Here is a 19,927-nt window from a genome sequence, read left to right as displayed (position 1 = left end):
CACATGTGTGTGTGTGTGTGTTGCAGTAACAGCACATCAGGAGGTTCGTACATCAAGCAGTGCTGCAAAGGTTTCTGCATTGACATTCTGAAGAAGATAGCCAGGAACGTCAAGTTTACTTACGACCTCTATCTGGTCACCAATGGAAAACACGGCAAGAAGATCAACAACGTGTGGAACGGCATGGTTGGAGAGGTAATACCTACATATCCCACTACACTACCATATTGGTCTGTCTCCTACTGTTGAAATCTTATTGTTAAATGTAAAGATTAAAGGATAAAGCTGGTGTTATTGTGCAGTATATTTCTCATATTGTCAACAAATATTGCTTGGAAACCTCCTCTGATAGTACCTACTCACTTAATGTTCTCTTTCTCTCTATCTCTCGATCTTTCTCTATCCCTCTCACAAGAAAAAGGTCGTTTTTCTGCACACTTATGTGTCACTTCATGTACCTGCAGCCTTGTGGTACACGAGGAATGTGGAACTGAGTGTTGAGGCACTTATCCTCGAAGGCTTCTCCTTGAGCTACTGTGGCTTGGATTGTACCTCATTTGTACATCACTTTGGATAAATACATCTGTCAAATGAATAAATGCAAATGTAAATCCAATAAAAAAAAAAAATGCATTAGGTTGATTCGCAATACTTTGCAACTTTACTACCCTGCAAGTGGCTCTCAGCCCCAAGCCCATTGGTTCCTAATGAGGATTTTTTTTTTTTTTTTAAAGCTACATACATAATTTCCTGAATCTTTTGGGCATTGTATTTTTTTTAGCAAATGTTACTCAAACAGGAGTAAATGGTGCCTTTTGTTTGGGACTGTTTTTATACCTATTTTGGGACTCAGATTAACACACATTTGGTGAACCACTGAGTATTCACATCATCAGGATGGATTATGTGGGATTGACTCAAAATAAGCCACAGTTCCCATGTTCATGGTAATGACGGAACATGTAACCCAGTGCAACTGTGCGGCTCATCCATAGGTTTAAGTAGTTTTTGGACAACAGAGGTCTATGGCACAGAGGACTAAGCTAGATCAGGGCTTGGCTACACAGGGACTACTTGCTTAGTAGGATAACTTCATTGTTGTTTTTTTTGTGGGGTTTGTTGACAATAAGAAAATTAAAGAATATCACCACATTTATCCTTTAAAGCCACAATCAGTGATCCAAATTTTGTCCCACCACCAAACTTCAAAATACAGGAATGGATGTTGTCATCTCTTTTAAATTGATTGATAGTTCTTTTGATACACATACCAACATTACACTGCAAGTAATCTAAGATATTAAAGTTCTGGGAGTTTGTAATCTGGTTATATCTATTCATGTGTCTATCTATGATCAGATATTCACCATCACAAAAATGCTCGCGTCCTACAATTTCATACCTGATTATACCTGTAGTTTTTATGGCAAAAAATACAACTGAATAGGCTTTTAAATTATGTATCAACTTGTATTTGGTATAGTGTGTTAAATTCAAGTCAAGAAGCTCTTCAACAGGAGTAGGATACCTACTTGATTGCTGCCACTTATCTTTTCTGGAAATTATTTATTCAATCATGTATTGAATTAAAGTGCTGTCACAGTGAAGGGTGAAATAGAGACGTAAAACGTCTGATAATGGAACCTGACAATATGATCCAGAGATTGTGGTAATGTTTATGTGAACAGACCGCTAGAAGCCTTTGGACAGTAAAATCAGAAAAAAATAACATTTTACTACTTACTAAAAATGACATCTTTATGAGCTGAATCTCTGTCTGTCAGACTACATTCAGACACACAGAATCGGTGGCACTATGAAAAAGACAGCTGAATCTTTACTTTTTCATCTGATATGGCTGAAATTGCCCTCAAACTATAGCTGACATTGTGCGTTATACCCTCAGTTATTGTGATATTTCGACAATAAAGACGAATCGTATGATCTTGTCCAAATATTTACAGAGCTCACTGTATTTATTTCCGTCACTGTAGGTAGTGAGTCATGTACAATGTAACCATTGTTCTCTCTGTCTGCCAGGTGGTGTATAAGAAGGCAGTGATGGCAGTTGGTTCATTGACCATCAATGAGGAGAGGTCAGAGGTCATTGACTTCTCCGTGCCCTTTGTGGAGACTGGAATCAGCGTCATGGTCTCACGTAGCAATGGGACCGTCTCTCCTTCTGCCTTCCTCGGTAAATTTATCATACTCTTCCTTTTTGTCCTCCTCAAACACTAATTTCCTTTTTTTTTTCCTTTTTTCTTTTTCTGCGTCTGTCCCCCAGTGAGCTGACTAGTGGGGGCAGAAAAAGGGAGGTGCTTACATGTTGGCAAAACCCCACACATAAAATGGAATATTTTATTCAGACAGTATATGCTGGCCAAATTCCACTTGTACTCTGACTTTATCTGGGCCTCAACACCCTAAGCACATTAATATTTCTACCAGAGCAGAGGAAGTGGAGCGTGCCAGCTGTTTTTGAAAAGTCAGCTCAGACAAAGCATTCTTGATACTCGCCTCCTCTCCTCTCTTCTCTTCTTCTCTCCTCTCCTCCAGTTGTTCAGCTGACTAGAAACTGAAGCGCTCCTCTGTGCTTGCCTAATGTCTTGTATTGTCATTGGAGCGAGGCAGGAAGCGAGGGGATGTATTGTACCATGCGTGTGTTGGTCCCTGTGTATCAAGCCATGTGTCACTATGCGTGTGTGTTTAAAAAAAAAAAAAAGTGTGTGTGATACTGCACGAATATATTAGGACGTTTGTGTATTGAATCTAGGATGTGAGGAGAATGAATGTGCTTTGGCCGTATGTATGTTAAAGGGTGAATGCTTTGTGTGCGTTTTTTATATGAAGGCGCACTGTATGTGTGCATGTGAGCGGGTGTGTGTGTTGAGCCTGGGCCTGGGTATCAGTGACGGTTCAGTATCTCTCGCACTCATATTAGAGGCACCTCAGCGCACAATCTCTCAAGGTTGGCTAACCCTGGCAGTCACATACTTACACATACAGTGACACACGCACACACATACAATTTGTCTGGGTTCAGCGTCTCTGGCACTCATCCCGCTCTCTGAACTCCTGCCCTGCTACGCACCAAACACATGCCGACTCACTCTCTCACACACACACACCCATGCACAGATCATACACAAGTAGATCACATACACATGCCCACAGCAGGGCTCATCAGATCGCTCAGAGTTTGATTCTTCTCCCTCTCTCACCCTCCTTCTCTCTCCCTCTCTTTCTCTCTCTCCCCCCTTCCTCTACCATCTCCCACGCCCCAGGCCTCTCCCTCTCTCAGCTCTCATCCAAGGGAATAATGAGAAATATGGAAATGTGCTCCGTCAAACTCTCTGTGACTAACTCTCCCTCTTCGTCCATCCCTCCCTCACTTCTTTCCCACTCCGCCTGTCTCTCTTCCTCCCCTCTCTGTGTCTTCCCTATTATGTTTTCCTCACTTTATCTCCCCCTCATCCCCGTTCGCTTTTTTGCTTCCCCCTCTTTATTTCTCAGAGTCTGTATCCTCTTTCTCCCCATTCACAGTGTCTCTCTGTCTCATGTACTTGATTTCTCTTTAACTTTCTCTCTCTCTCTCTCTCTCTCTCTCTCCTCTCAGAGCCCTTCAGTGCATCAGTTTGGGTGATGATGTTTGTGATGCTGCTCATTGTCACAGCCATCGCCGTCTTCCTCTTTGAGTTTGTCAGCCCGCTGGGTTTCAACCGCAACTTGGCCCAAGGCAAAGGTAGGCTTACACACATATACACACACACACATGCACACAAACACACACACACACACACAGTCAGGAACATCACAACAATCGTCTCGCCCCAGAGCAAAAAGCACAAATACAAGCTTCCCCAGAAGCAAAAGAGGTGACCTATTATAACTCAAACTTTGGACAGTTCAGTTAATGTTGGAGAGCATTAACAATTCTCTCCCAAAGCTACTCGCCAAAACTGCAATCTGAGGCATCATCAAAAAGCTGAACCTTGGGGCGCTCCGGCAGCTCACTGTATAGAGTATCATTACCGCAGCAGCACAGGTTCAATCCTGACCCACACCCCCCGCTGCATGCCATCCCCGCTCTCTCCCCCGTCCCCCCGTCTATCTATACTGTCACTGTCGAATAAAGCAGGAATTTTAGCTTAGATTTTTAGCTTAATTTAACCTTTAAATGAGATGAAACCCAGTCCAGATATAGCTAGTGCTAGTGAATCACGTTTTTCTTTGATTTCCCTTTAAGTGCATCTGAACACAGTTCAATAAATCCAAAGTTTAATTAGCTATTTTTTAATCTTACACACTGACTGAATTCTTACAGAAGCGTAATGCATTTACTTAAGATAGTTTTTCTGAATTAATGAGATAATTATCTCAGTCAGGATTTCGAAGTATGTCATTAATTCAGAAAAGCAGAGCAGATTTTTTTTTTCATGAAAACTTTTTTCCGAATTCTGAGATAATTATCTCATTAATTCAGATTTTGAGAAATATTCATATTTGCTTTCTCACTGAGAAGTAGATGAGAAGATTGATATCACCCTTGTATCTGTATGGCAAATATGAAGCTGGATCCAGGAGTGGCTTAGCTTAGCATAAAGACTGGAAACAGCAGGAAACCGCTGGCCTGGATCTTTCCATACATAACAAAATGTGCCCTCCAGCACCTCTAGCTCACTAATTAACATGTTATATCTCACTTGTTTAATCCGTACAAAAACCAAAGTGTAAAAACGTCTTGTTACAGTGTTATGGGGGGTTATGTGCTGGACTGTTTCTTAGCCGGGAGCAGCAACTTTCTGGTAGTTCTGTCGTCACTGTGAGGTTGTCATTCAACCAACCAAGCTAGCTGTTTCCCCCTATTTCCAGTCTTCCAGTCTAAGTTAAATTTAGCTAACCGGCTGCTGGCTGTTGCTTCATATTTACTGTACAGACATGAGAGTGGAATTTTCTCATCTAACACTCGGCAGGAAAGCAAATAAGAGTATTTCTCAAGATGTTGAACTATTCCTTTAATAGTTACCTCATGGTTTTACCCTGAGTGCAGACATTTGCAGCTAAAATGCATTATAAGCCACAAGCATCACACATTATTGAATCCCATTTAGAGTTCACTTCAACTTGTAGTGCTTTTTTTTTCTTGCAGTTGCAGCAATGTACCTAGACAATCATGGCACAACCTGAAATAAACAGCCTGACTTGCTGTTCGTGGTGCATTTCAGCCACAAATGTCTCACAGTAACAACCCTAAATCTCGCCTTTTTTTTTGTTCTTTTTCACTATCAAACATAAGCCTGAAACACATCATTTTAGATTCAGTTGGAGAACCAGAACAGTCTGTGGACAGTGATTTACTTGCTACAATGCTCTCAGTTAACAGCAGCATTGTATTTTTTGATCTTCACAATGAACATCTCAAAATTTGTGATGTGGGCTAAAGATGTATATAAATGTATATATATTTAACTAAATAATAGGGTCACGTTCCTCAGTATCATTCAGTTATCCTCCTATAAAGTTAATTATCCTTTTTTTTCCTCCCTCTTCACATTATGTCCAGCTACATGTTACAGTGCCAGTTTAATAACAAATGCATCACAACTCAGTTTGAATTGAACTGAGTTTTGAACTTTTTTGGAATGATGTACGATAATTTGCAAAACTTGTAATTGTCACTTTTCAGCTTTCTAGCATTCAGCTGCTAGTAGGCAACAGTACAGCAGGCAGCAGGAAAAAAAAAACATGTATTATAATGTAAATTATTACGTGGCTGCCTGTTTTTTTACTCCATAATATGCATCAGACCTTTAGCTGAAAATGTGAGATATAAGGTTACCACTGTACTTGCCCTCCAGGTTTTTTTTTTTCTCCAGCACATCATTTTTTACTGCTTTTTTTCTGCTCCCCTGCCTCTCTCTCTCTCTCTCTCTCTCTCTCTCTCTCTCTCTCTCTCTCTCTCTCTCTCTCTCAGACCCACATGGTCCATCCTTCACCATTGGTAAGGCCATCTGGCTGCTGTGGGGTCTGGTGTTCAACAACTCTGTACCGGTGCAGAACCCAAAGGGAACCACCAGTAAGTTCATCGTATCAGTGTGGGCCTTCTTTGCCGTGATCTTCCTGGCCTCCTATACTGCCAACCTGGCTGCCTTCATGATCCAGGAGGAGTTTGTGGACCAAGTCACTGGATTGTCTGACAAGAAGGTGGGATTACACATATATGGACACGCAGAAACACCCACACACACACAGAAGAAACTAAACGCATTCACAGTCAGGGTTGCTCTTGTAATGGATGCCAGCCCTGCGGCCAGACAGGACTCTCCAGGGAGCGCCCTTGGGCTTCAACAGCCTAAACCCTCTGGCCGTAGCTGTCACCACACTAACACTGCCAGCACAGCAGACCCAGGGGCGCACACACACACAGGCTGCACAGATCAAAGACGTGTGTGTGTGTGTGTTTGTATTTGGATGTGTGTGTGTGTGTGTGTGTATGTGTGTGTGGTTCGCAGAGCCTGGCAGTGTCAGCAGAACCTCAGCCAGTCTTACGCTAGACTGGACACACAATGATGATGACTGATGAGTCCAGTTCACTGTTTCTCCCTCCTCCTATCTCCTCTGTCTCTTCTTGTCACTCTCCAATCATCCTCCTCTCTCCTCTGCCTTTGTCTCCCGTTCATTTTCACTCTTTTTCTCCCTCTCTCGCTTTGACTCCCTTTCTTCACTTCCTCTTTGTCTTTTCCACTTTGTCTTTTATTCCTCCCACCGTCTCTCACTCCTTCTTCTCTTTGTCTTTGAACCTCTGTTTTCCTTTTTTTTTTGTGCTCCTGTCACTACCCTTTTTAAACAATCTGTCTCGCTCTGCCTTGCCCTTTCTCTCTCCCTCCAGTTCCAGAGTCCATACTCGTATTCCCCTCCTTTTCGCTTTGGGACGGTTCCCAACGGCAGCACAGAGCGCAACATCAGGAAGAACTATCCAGATATGCATCAGTACATGACCAAATACCATCAGAGTGGAGTCCAGGATGCGCTGGTCAGCCTCAAGACTGGGTACTGTAAACTTGTCAAGCCAACTCACATCAAGTTGAGATTTATTATACCTGAGAGGATAATTCTGTTTGCAGACAGCATATATGCTTAAGAATGTGTGAAAACAAACAAAAAAAAAAGACATTTCATCACACAATCCCAGCCCCACGGGGCCTAGCAGCAGCTCATGGTATAATGCTGCAGTACTGTAACTTTACTGAGTGTTTCTGTCACTAACGGTAAAATGCAGATGCCGTCTGTATGTGCTCATTATGGAGTCTTGTTGCTACTGGAGCTGCCAAAACAGGGAGAGTGTAATTTGTTCTGGAGTTCGCTACCTTTATTCTCCTTCCTAAACACACTAATGCAAGGATGACTGCAGTGTTCATTAATTTTGTGTGCTTTGATCTTTGGGGTATTTTCTCCAAACATAATTTTACTTTTTGCTATTTCCTTTCTGCAATTACTTTATTGATACTGCATATCAAATAGATAAGGTTTGTTTCTCATATAATATGTTTTGTTTTTACAACATCAAAACTTTATAATGAACGTGTTCAGCAGAGTCATCAGTGTTTAATTGAATTCTTCAGGAAAACTAGTCGTTCAGACGGCATAAAATATAAACGCTTTGGAATTCTAGTCGAAATCTCACTCAAGTCATAAGATAGGCCGTAACACAAAATACATATTTAAAATGCTCCATATTTTTTTAATGGATTTATATTGTTCTCAAATGCTGTGTACACTTAAATGAAAGAATATTAGTCTGAAATTCTATGCGCAGAAAAAAAATCCAACTATAGCAACAACAGCTACTCCATGTTTTCATTTAACATATGCCCTTTGGTGAATAGTTAAATTCAGAGAGCTTTATATTTATGCATACATATTTAACATGGAGGGCCCCAGGGGGGATTTATTAACACTATGCTCTATTCATTGTGTTATATAAAAACACTTTTATGCTTTTTTGAAGTTAAAAACAAGGTTCTGCTGTTATAAAGGCTGGTGATATTGGCTCCAGGTTACATTGTGTTTGGTTAACAGTCATACATCAAACTTCTGTTTTTGCTGAGCTTAGACATATCGGGCCTACAAAGGGGGATTGTTGCGTCAGATATAAATTGTGGCCCTTTAGTTTGAATTCAACCTGTCATGTCAGAATAATGACAAAACCTGCAAGTAAAGAGTGTGGCTCACTGCGAACAAAGGCATCCTCGTGGACGTGAACATTTACTGTACCAGCATGCACACTGGAGAATACTCTCAGTCACTGCCTGAGTCCAAATCTGATTTGCGTGAGAAATTATAGCTCCAAGAAAAAAAAGCCTTGTGGGTAATCCATCTGGTTTGTTCGTGGATCAGAGGAACATTGTTACAGTCACTATTTGGCAGTGAAGACTCAGTAGTGTTGAGGTCTTCACTGCTGAAGCCTGATGATAGTGTACAGTCATTTTTTTAACAGAAATATTCTTTTTCTTATTTCTATAATATTCGTGTGACCCCTCCGATTTAACTTCACACTTCTTTGGAGCCACTACTTAAAATATTTTGACATTTTTGGAAGTGCTTAATCACTTTCTTACCGAGAGTTAGATGAGAAGATTCATACCACTCTCACGTCTGCATGATTAATAGGAAGCTACAGCACAGCAGCTAGTTATCTTAGCATAAAGACTGGAAACAGGAGGGAGGAGCAAGACTGGCTCTGTCCAAAAATAAAAAAAATCTGCCTACCACCTCTTAAGCTGACAACTCAACACGTTATGTCTTGTTTGTTTAATCTAAATCCATACAAAAATCAGAGTGTAAAAATTACAATTTGTAGTTCAACAGGGGATTATGTGCAGGACTATTTCTTGGCTGGGTGCAGTAAATTGCTGGAGTTTCCCCTGGTTGCCTGGCAACCTCACTGTGTTAAGAAGTTGGCTGTAGCCCCATCATGGATGTATCATAAGAGCTGGATACGGCGCTGCCTTGCAGCCAGTTTTTCCCAGTGGCCACTCACAGTATTGCAGCCAAAAATCCCCCCTGCAGCCCAAAAAGCATTTTCCCCATAAACCACCACTGTAAAAGAGACGTCTGTAAAACTGTTGACAAGACATCTTGAATTGCAAACAAGGTTAATTATGACTCTTTCTATTGTGAATCTTTGATCCATGGAGTTTTTATATTTTTAGAACTTTCTTCAAGCCAAAAAAAGTGATTTAAAAATCTGTCACGTCATCACAATATAAAGTCTATGGGCGAAGCAGGAACTCGTGGGCGGGGCCAACGGGAGAAACTCTACTGGGCGTATTCAGTGGGCCGCATACCCCCAGAAGTAAACCCAGAAGCTAGAAACTTTTGTGGCGTATGCACCAGCTGAGCAGTTCTTATTGGACTGAATAGGCAATTTTCGGTCCGTTATTCGGGCCTCATATTTAACAGACAAGAAATTAAATAAGCTTATTTCTCAAAATGTTCTCGTCGCATGTTTCTGTTTCTATCAGTAATGTTTCAGCTGAATAGTTTTTTGGTAAAAAGAAAAGGTAAAAATATTTAGGATTTCAGAAAAGTGAGAAGTAATAAACCTAAATTTGTGTAGCAGAAATATGTTATATAATATGTTTATAATATGCTATGTTAAATGTGTGTCTTCTATATTTTCCTATTAATCATTTCATGAGCACCGGGCTTAATAGTAAATCCAGAACATGTGCTTCTCTTACAGAAAGCTGGATGCTTTCATCTACGATGCTGCGGTGTTGAACTACATGGCTGGCAGAGATGACGGCTGTAAGCTGGTTACCATCGGCAGCGGTTACATCTTTGCCACCACAGGTTATGGCATCGCCCTGCAGAAAGGCTCCTACTGGAAACGTCTCGTTGATCTGGCTATACTGGGCATCATAGGAGATGGTGAGGCGCTCGCACGCATCCCGCATCATCTCATTCACACTACAGTGAAGCTTAAGTTGCTAAGTTGTTCCAGGTCTTTAGTGTTATTACAGATGTGCCGCTGCTCAGCTTTTCTTCCGTCTTCCCCCTCCTCCAACACTCTCCCTCTCTCCTCTCTCCCTCTGCCAGAGAGCTATCAGGGGTTAGTCTTAACACACCATTTCATCATCATTACTCTGTGTGGGTTTGTGTGTGAATGTGTGCGTGTGTGTGTGTGTGAGTGAGTGTGTGAGTGTGTGTCCACCGTGTCCTGTTATGTTTACTCCTCCAGATTGTTCTGTATAATAAGCTGTGAGATGGTGCGAATGGAAGACAGAAAATGAGCCAGAAAGAAATCAAACTGCTGAAACCACTAAAGCGCTTCGCTTCACACCCGGCCTTTTTATTCAGGGCAAGCACCCGCATGCGCGAGCACACACGCACGCATGCGCGCAGACACACAAACACACTCAGTCTCCCATCTGTCCTTATCACTCAATCACCATCAATTCCTCCCCCTCCCCCTACAACCCCTTTTTCACTCCACCTCCTGTCTCCTTTTTCATTACGATCTATTTGCTACTTCACCTCTCTCCCCTCCTCCCTTCCCCTCTCCATCCTCCCTCGTGATGATACCCCTTTTTCCCACCACACCTCTCTATTTCCCTCCAGCGCCCATCCCCTCCAACCCTTCCGCTCTTGCTTGGCGCTTTACTTTATTTCCTCCCTTTTTCAATTTCTTTTTCCTTCGTTCCTCGCCTCTACCTCCCTCTGCCATCTTTAAACCTTCTCCTCTCACTTTCCCTCTCTCCTTACCTTTCCAACAGGTGAAATGGAGGAGCTAGAAGCGCAGTGGCTCACCGGGATCTGCCACAATGAGAAGAACGAGGTGATGTCCAGCCAACTGGATGTGGACAACATGGCAGGGGTCTTCTACATGCTGGCCACAGCCATGGGCCTCTCCATCCTCACCTTTATCTCTGAGCACCTTTTCTACTGGAGGCTGAGATACTGCTTCACTGGTGTCTGTTCTGGAAGGCCGGGTTTGCTCTTCACTATCAGCAGGGTGAGGAGAAGGAAATGTATCCAATAACCCTTTTTTGGTAAATTAGGAACTTTAACTGCATTTTGACATCAGAAACCAGGCCCAGTTTTGGTTCCTAGATAGCAGTTTTCGCCCCCTTTGCTTCTGTAGTAGTACTTTCAGTTGCTGCTGTTAAAATCTTCCAGTGTTTCCAAAATTTCTCCACTTACTGATCAAACACCATCCTCAAGAGTGCAAAAGCTGATGTACAGCAAGCACTGGCTGCAATATCAATATCAAGATTTGGGATGGGGAATTCTTTTAATGTTATTGATGTTTAAAAAATAAAGCTGTCTTTAAGACTGCTGTAAAAGAGAATGGGATGAAGGGGTAGAGTGGGCAAAACACACAAAGGATCAGCAAGAGAAACAAAACTTAATTATATTTTCTAATTGTTTCAATACATTTACATAGTAAAGCAGAAAAATAGAAGGAAAAAAAAAAACTCTCAGCAGATTGTTGCGTCTTTGAAGACAGGCGTCAAGCCTTTCCGGTGTTTAACGACATCCACTCAAATAATATATAAATTACAAAAACGATTACTCTGTAGCTGTTGTCTTGCTGCCTCCCAAAATTGCATCTCAAACAAAGCTGTTGATTTTTTAATCCTTTATCTGTCTAATTTGCCTAATCTTCACGGTTCTTCAGATGCGGTGAAAATGCAAACAGGAAGGCGCAAAAGGGCCTTTTTGTTGTGTGAATGTCTGAAATGAGTCTGAAACTTACACGATTGTCACAGTTAAGGGAAAATCTGCGGGCATGCGTGTGTATTTGTGAATCATATATCTGAAACATGTACAATAGTTACTGTTAAGATATAGAAGGAATCTCTCTATGTGTGTGTCTGATAAAAGAGGAAAGACGGGGGATAGTATGATTATAGAGCCCAGCTGAGGCAGAGCTGAATTTACTGCCGTGCATATGGACGGCAGGATAGAGGAATCAAACAGCTAAGAGGATGATGTGGACACACACTCATATACATATACACAAAGCTCTCTCTCTCTTGCTCTCTCTCTCTCTTTCACTCTCCCACACACACACGCACACACAAGTCTGGTCGGACAAAGTTAAAAATGGTTACACACATGCAGGTGCGGCGACGTGACTTGACCACGCTCGCACACGCAGACAGACAGATAGACAGATGCACACACATAAACCTAAATGTACATACACAAAACATAAATGGGCCCACCCAGACGGACCACGCTTTCATTATTCATGTGTCATGTCTCTGTGTTAGGCAGGGCTTTTATTCCAGACGAGCTGCATTTCACACATTGAGTGTTTTACAAAAAGAGTGCGACGTGTTTGCTGTGTGTGTGTCCGCCACTCGGTGTGCGCATGCCATTAGAGCAGCGATGCTGGAGGTTAAGTGGCTTTAAGAAGAACATCTACTTGCACTCAAAGCCCCCCTCCAGTGACATCATCACCTGAATTAAATTTTCTTGGCGCCTCTGCGGGCAGTTCATCTAAAAAAGTGGCGATTATCTCTCCTTGCCACATTACAAAACAAAATGCGGTTAAAGGGACAGTTCACCCCCACCAAAAACACATATTTTCCCTCTTACCTGTAGCGCTATTTATCCATTTTGATCGTTTTGGTGTAAGTTGCCAAGGTTTGCAGAGATGCCTGCTTTCTTTTGAATACAATGGACCTGGATGGCACTCGGCTTGTGGTGCTCAAGGCGCCAAAAAAATGTTTCTGTTTCCAGAAATCATGACCCTGCTACTCAAGATAATCCACAGACCTCTACCGAAATACACCCACCAACCATCTCACTGCGCAGAAGGAAGCGTGCATCTACTCATGGTTGGTGGGTGTAGTTTTGTAGAAAGAAAATTGTTCCTACATGAAACTGCTCACAACAAGGTCCGTGGATTATCTTGAGTAAACGGGTCATGATTTCTGGAAAGCGACATTGCTGTTGAGTCTTTCAAATGTATTTTTTAGTGCTTTGAGCATCACAAACTGAGTGTCATCCAGTTCCATTGTATTCAAGAGAAGGTAAACATCTCTATGGTCGATATCTCCAAAGCTCGTCAACTCACACCAAAACGATCTACATGGATAAATAGCACTAAAGGTAAAAGAGGAAAAATATGTATTTTTTGTTTTGGGGTGAACTGTCCCTTTAAGGTTTGCAGTGAACAGGCTTGAGAGAAGGATGCAGAGGTCTTTCCTAATTTACCTTGCAAGGAAATTAGTCTTATGCATGTTTGATCCTTTTTTTTCGGTGAAGTCACTGGGTTGGGAATTAACTCTTTTTAACTCTATAATCTCTCTTATCTCCCTCCTGCCTGCCTCTCCTCTCCTCTCCTCTCCTCTCCTCTCATCTCCTCTCCTCTCCTCCTCTCCTCTCCTCTCCTCTCAGGGTATATGGAGCTGTATCCATGGAGTTCATATAGATATGAAGAAGAAGGCTCCTGAGCTTGACTTCAGTCCTCAAGCCAACATGCTGCACCTGCTCAAGTCCGCCAAGTCCATGGCTTTGTCTTCTCCCAAACGCAACACAGTCCTCTTGCAGCCTAGCATCCTAGATATGGTGTCAGGGAAAGGTACTGTCCTCCTGTTATACACAGTACACCATATAGTGTATATTTTGAAGATATAGAGGTCAAAATGAATAGACTCTACCGTCACAGAGCAGGCAAACATGCCTACATACAGAGGTTACCCTGCCTTTTCTATACAGTCTACGTATGCATAAGTAAAGGTGACTCGCTTCACCTTGTTGTGGACTCCAGACTTTAATCGCATTGACTGTCAAGTACAAGCTAGCCCCATGATTAAAAAACACATTAGATGGCGTACACCGCTCGCCAGGGCAATAGATAATGTATCAGCAAACTGGCTGAGCATCCATCCAAACATCCATCTATTGTATCAGCTGTCTGAGGTCCATCTCTCCTTGTCTCCTAGGTAACTCCCTCCATAGTCTGCCTCCGAAGGGTCCTGGTCTCTATAGCAACGCCGCTGGTCCACAGAGTTTCCTGTCATTGTCCGGGCGACACAAAAACCTCCTTAACAATGCTGCGCCATTTCCCGGGCAACAAAAAGCCCCTGCTCTCCAGACCAGCCCCAACAAGCCCCAGCTGTCAATCACCAACGACAACGGCAAGACCCGCCTTCCCGGGCCGGCCTGCCCTGCATCAAAGCCTCGAGCCCTTTGGAAGAAAAGCGTGGAGACCCTGAAGACCCAGCCCACTGTCGTATCTCCAGGCCACGGCCCAAGCCCCACCCCGGCATCTGGACCTGGACCTCCACAAATGAAGAGCCAGCGCTACCTTCCTGAAGAGCCGCCGCACTCTGACATATCAGAGTGCTCCAGCCGGCCGCCATCACACAAAGATTCTGACTCCATGGCGGCGAGGGGCGGATTCAAGCCAATCAATCAGCTGAGGAAAAGGGGTGGGGGAGGAGGAGGAGGGGGAAGTGGGGGCGGAGGATCCAAGATTTACTCCATTGACTCAGACCAGGCCAGTCTCCAGTCTGCTCCTCCATACCAGCGGGACAGCCAAGGGGGAGGTGATGACCACAGTTACCCCCCTGACCTGTTTCCACCTGAAAGCACATACTCACACAGTCACACACACTCCCACCAGGCGGACGCACCCATTTTACAGCTGAGTGCCAGCCTGCTGCACCACAGTCACAGCGCTGAGGCCGACCTGCACTCCCTGAAGGACAAGAAATACAGCACCTACACACACAGCAGGTATCATATTCATTAGGAAATAAACGTAAAACCGTGTTGTAAGTGCTGTTGTTGGTTTTTTTTGAGTAATAAGTGTCATCTTCTCTCCCTCCAGTGTGAAGGAGAAGGCTGGAGGTTCATTCGATGCCCCAGTTGCGGGTTCGGGGACACAGAGCGCCAGGCCCGGCCACTGTCGCTCCTGCCTGACCAAGCTGACTGGTTACTCCGGCCTTTACACTGTCCGCTCGCCACAGGCTCGCTGTGATGCCTGCGCCCACCTGGGAAACCTGTACGACATCAGCGAAGACCACCTGCACTCACACTACTCCCACACACACACTCACCCACACAGCGGGGACATGTTTACACACTACCTTCCCCAGAACGAGCTGGGCCTGGTGGGCGAAGGGGACGGGCTAGTCAGCCACTTCGAGCCCTCCCCTACCTCCCCATCTCCTCTTCCCACCTCCTCGTCGGCCCAGCACCTCCAGCTGAGTCGCCAGCCCTCCTATGAGAACGTGCTTCCGGACGGCGTTCCCGAGCGGCAGTCGCAGTCGCACACCCACCTGCGGGGGCTGAGTCTGCCTGACAGAGATAGGGAGAGGGAGCTGACCCTGGACGAGGGGGCCTATGCTAACGTTCTCACAATGCGCTCTGATCGTCCGTTCAGCAGCCGCAGCCCCCCCTCTCCATCACCCTCCCACCACCACAGCCTGGACGCCCCAATGCCTCTCCCCCGGCGCTCAAAGAGTCTCTTCCCTGATCGCCCCTCTCACAACCCTTTCCTCCAGTCAGCTCCTGGCACGACACAACGAGACCCCGCCTCCCAGGCTGTCACACGCATGCCGCAGAGAAGTTCTGCCCACGAGCTCTATAAGCAGCGGATGCCAGTGTCGCTTACCCTCGGTAACCATGGCAGCCATCAATTCAACCAGCATGGCGGCCATGTTGACCAACAGGTGTTCTACCCTCAGCAGGAGCCCCCTGTGGTGGCCTACATGGTCCCACCTGCTGCCTCTCAGCCAATGAGCTATGTGACAGCACCGCGAGCCTCGAGCGCAGGCAGCAACCGGCCCCGGCTCTACCGCCGCATGCCCAGCATCGAGTCTGACGTCTGAGAGTCACACACGCGCGCACACACACACACTCACTTACTCTCACTGAAACACACGCATGCAAGAAAGAAAGTGTGTGACCGGACCAGGCAGCTCTGATTCTAAGCACATATACAGAAACATGCACACAGACATACACACACACACACACACACACACACACACACACATACACACACACACACACACACAGGTGAGCTACAGGAAGGTCTGCTCTGGACTAAAAGGTTAATGGTGATGCTGAATAAATAAATAGATCATTGTTTCTTTATCACACCCTCTATAGGGCAGGGTTGGGGGCCACAGGGACACCTGGAGGCACAATACAAGATGAAGAGTGTGTGTGAGTGTCAGTGTGTGTACTAGCCTCAAGCTGTGGGCAACGAGGCTAAAAACTGACAAATACGTCTGACCAGACAGATCAAATTCCTGGCGGAATAAGAGGGACACTGTACATGGAGTCAAACACCCACAGTGGGATCTGATGGAAGATACTGAGACGAGCCGACCTGTCCCGCCCTCTCACCAGCCTCTTGGAGATGGAGGGGACACAACCTCCCCCCCCTCGCGCGCCCCCCCCCCCTTCTTCCCTTTCTTTCGGAGAATACACACATTTCACCTAAACACAGCCGCCCCTCTCCAGGACTTTCCTGTTGCACTATGATTTCTACAGTCAACCCGTATGTTGTCTGAGCCTCCAAACTGCACTGCCAGCATGGCTTAAAGATTAGTAAACTACACTAGAGTAATCCTTGACTTGAATGGAAATTACTATCTATGTAATAGACTAGACTGGGAGGCGGGCAGCTGGTCAGGACACAGGTCTGAGAAGTGTATCAGCTGCTGTCCGCAGACGTACAAACACTCGAACACACACATACTTTGTCTGTTTTTTAGGGGAAGTAAAAGCTACCGACTGTTTGTTATTGTTGATGTCAGTTAATTGAACATTCCAAAAAAAAAGTGGACCAAACATGGCCGCCCGTAAAAGCCTCTCAGGATGAGAGTGTGTGTTCTAGTGTTTCTAGATCTAGAGACACACAGTATAGCATTCTTGCTTCCTCTCTTAGCTAGCCTTCAGGTCATACTGCATGCTTCCTACTGCCCTGTGTAACAGTTAAACTCCTATACAGGGTCATATATGCACACACACACATACACACACACACACACACACACACACACACACACACACACACACGCAGTAGTCTAGGGTAGTAGTTTAGGGTGGGTGTGTGTGTCGAGGTTACGAGATAGCCTCTCTTTGTGCACTTTGTAGATTTTATACCCTGCCACCTAACACAGACGTTTGACCAAAAACACTTTTATACTGAACAATATGAATATTCTCGATCATTCGCTGGATAGATGTTTTCTTTTTTCTCTTATTTCTCTTTGACACTGGGTTTTTAGGGCACCGTTGAGGCAAAGCGCTGTCGGTTTTCATTGTGAGGTCAGAAGTTTTACAGTGTTAGATAATGGGCACAGCTTCATACAGTATACACAACACCAACTCTTTAATCTCTCTCTTCTTTTTTTTTTATTTTTTTTTTTTTACTTTAGCTTTGCTCACTCTTCCTTCTAGCCTTTCTTAATTCCTTCATCGGCTTGTTTTTGTTTATTCTCTCTATCACTTCCTTCCCTATGCTTCCTTCTATAGAGTAGATTGCGTATCAGAAGAATAAAGTTCAGTCGTGGTGTTTTAAAAAAAATTCAGCATATTGTTGGAAATCACTTAATATCAGTAGTCGTAAGAGTTCATCAAATTCAACATCAGCTCTCGTAGGATACAGTACTTTTTTCTAATAACTTTCTATGTTGAACAAAGGAACTTTAGGCCCGGTTTAATGTATCCGTAGTGAATTAAGAGGCTGAGTGCATCACTGTTGCAGATTTACTCATCAAATTAATACTCCTGGCGAGAATAGCTGGTACTTCTGCGGCTCTCTGTTGGCGAGAACACAGCGCTATGTTTCAGCAGAGAGTCACATGGCAAAGCAGAGAGTTTGCAAAGTGACTCGTTACAGAGGCAATACTCACACACACACATGCGCGCGCGCACACACACAAACACACACTCGACAAGCTGGCAATGTGTGTATGAGTGTTCTAGAAATCCATAATCTACTGAGTAAGGGCATTGATTTTTGAGCACAAGGATTTTGATGGAAAAAGGACTTGATTTCCCATTAGCTGAGTGTCTATCTCTATTCTCTTTCTTTCTCCCTGTCACACACACACACACACACACATACACACACACACACACACATATAAATATATATATATATATTGGCTGCAAAGAATGCAAGACAGTTTGAAACAAAAAACCGCACCTTTGAACGGTGAACGCTGCCCCTCTTTGGTAAACTTAACAGGTTTGGTGTGTGAGTTATATGCACAATATCAGGTTGCAATATTATACTTATGTACAGAGATTTTTTTTTTGTTTGTTTTAAATGTTAGAAATTGATTTCATTTGTTTGATTTGAATGGTATTACGTGTTGAATTCATTTCAATAACAACGTGGCTTTTTATTCTGCTTCTTTAAAAAAAAAAAAAAAAAAAAAGACTGGCATGTTTTAGATTCTTGTGTGAAACTGATTCTTTTTTTTTTTTTTTTTCCTCTGGTGTGTTGTTGGTTGGGACCTCACTGTACAGTCCTCACTGCTGGGTTAACAAACACACTCACCTGGTCAGCTAACCAGTAAACTAGCTCCACGTCGCTGGGTCTCTCATCTGAATCACTCAATGAATAATGATAGTCCAGCCTGTGTGGTTACGAACCCCCTCCACCCACATAGTTCTCTTCCACTACGAGTCTGTGCTGTTTCACCTCTGAGTGTGAGCGAGTGTGTGTGTGTGTGTGTATGTGTGTGTTTTACACCGTGCAGGCATTTATATAAGACAGAGGATGATATGTGTATTGAGAGTTTGTTTGTGGTGTGTGTGTGTGTGAGTGTGTGTGTGTGTGTGTGTGTGTGTGTGTGTACTTTTCTGTACTCTCTTCCCTTCGTCCCACACGTAACATTTGACCTGGCTCTTACTCATATAACACAAATACAGTTACACACACACACAAACACACACACATACACACATGTTGCGTCTGTACTGTTGTGGTGAAGAGAGCATGTAGAATGAGTTTTGTATGTTCACCATCACACAGATTTTTACACCAACCTTTTGTTTTATTTTGGATTTTTTAAATTGCATGACGTGCTCGTGTTTCTGGTGGTACCTATTTTGCTGCAACACCTGAGTTCTCCCTGAGTTGACCTGCTGGGCTACATGCGTCGATGTTCCCCCTCCACCCTTGGTTAGGGCACCACATCTGACCGGAGCTCTGGACCCTCCCCCCCCATCCTCCCTCCACTCCCAACCCTGCCTCCCCAGGCTCCCGGCCTGTGATGTCACCAATATGGTACCCAGCTGGCCCCGCACAACGCCAGCAGCCACTGAGGAACGCGTGGAAAATGTTCCCGGGCTCAGCACAGCTCTTAGTTTGGTCCAGGTGTGCTCATATACATACAGTGCTGGGTGGAAGGTGCGCGTTGGCGTGTAGTCCTGTGGGTCCTGCTGTGTATCTCACTTGTGTATAAGTTCAGGGGTTTCTAAGCTACTAGTTGTGTTGTAAATACTACCTTGTCACTCAGTACCTCTGTACAATCTGTAAATAAGTAAAGGTTACATTTTTCTACTTGTCTGGGTCTTGTTGTTCAGTCTTTTTATCCATCTGCCTCTCTATCTACCTATCTATCTATCTATCTATCTATACAATAATACATAATAATGAGCTTTCAAGTTCAGTACCAATGCATTAAATGGTTCATAAAACAGTTATTAATGCTTTGTAGGTTAGTAATAGATCAATAATAAGGACAACTTTGGGGCCAGTTCAACATTTACTCTCGTTGTTGGCGAAAGATAGATGAGAAGATCGATACCGCTGTTGTATGAGAGCGGTATCGATCTTCTCATTTAACTCTCAGCAAGAAAGCAAATGAGTGTATTTCCCAGGGTGTCTTTTATAAGTGACTTGATGCTTATTAGACGAAGGCTACACAATCGGTTT

At 44.0% G+C, this 19,927-nt stretch overlaps 1 protein-coding gene across 1 annotated transcript in view; it reads left to right on the top strand.

Annotated features, from left to right (window-relative positions):
- The window catches only part of grin2ab (glutamate receptor, ionotropic, N-methyl D-aspartate 2A, b), a 93,224-nt gene extending 73,672 nt beyond the window's left edge, over positions 1-19,552 (top strand). The window contains exons 11-20 of the mRNA XM_044347464.1: positions 27-195; positions 2,041-2,194; positions 3,617-3,742; positions 5,975-6,204; positions 6,890-7,050; positions 9,746-9,933; positions 10,779-11,017; positions 13,414-13,597; positions 13,962-14,757; positions 14,852-19,552. Coding sequence (XP_044203399.1) covers positions 27-195; positions 2,041-2,194; positions 3,617-3,742; positions 5,975-6,204; positions 6,890-7,050; positions 9,746-9,933; positions 10,779-11,017; positions 13,414-13,597; positions 13,962-14,757; positions 14,852-15,854 — 3,250 coding nt within the window. The 3' untranslated portion in view covers positions 15,855-19,552. The remainder of the gene's footprint in view (positions 1-26; positions 196-2,040; positions 2,195-3,616; positions 3,743-5,974; positions 6,205-6,889; positions 7,051-9,745; positions 9,934-10,778; positions 11,018-13,413; positions 13,598-13,961; positions 14,758-14,851) is intronic.
- The last annotated feature ends 375 nt before the right edge of the window (positions 19,553-19,927 follow it).

This window comes from Thunnus albacares, chromosome 3, assembly GCF_914725855.1.
Source record: "Thunnus albacares chromosome 3, fThuAlb1.1, whole genome shotgun sequence".
Lineage (NCBI taxonomy): Eukaryota > Metazoa > Chordata > Actinopteri > Scombriformes > Scombridae > Thunnus > Thunnus albacares.
The sequence above is the reverse complement of the archived record's forward strand: the minus strand, read 5'-3'. Positions and strand labels throughout refer to the sequence as shown.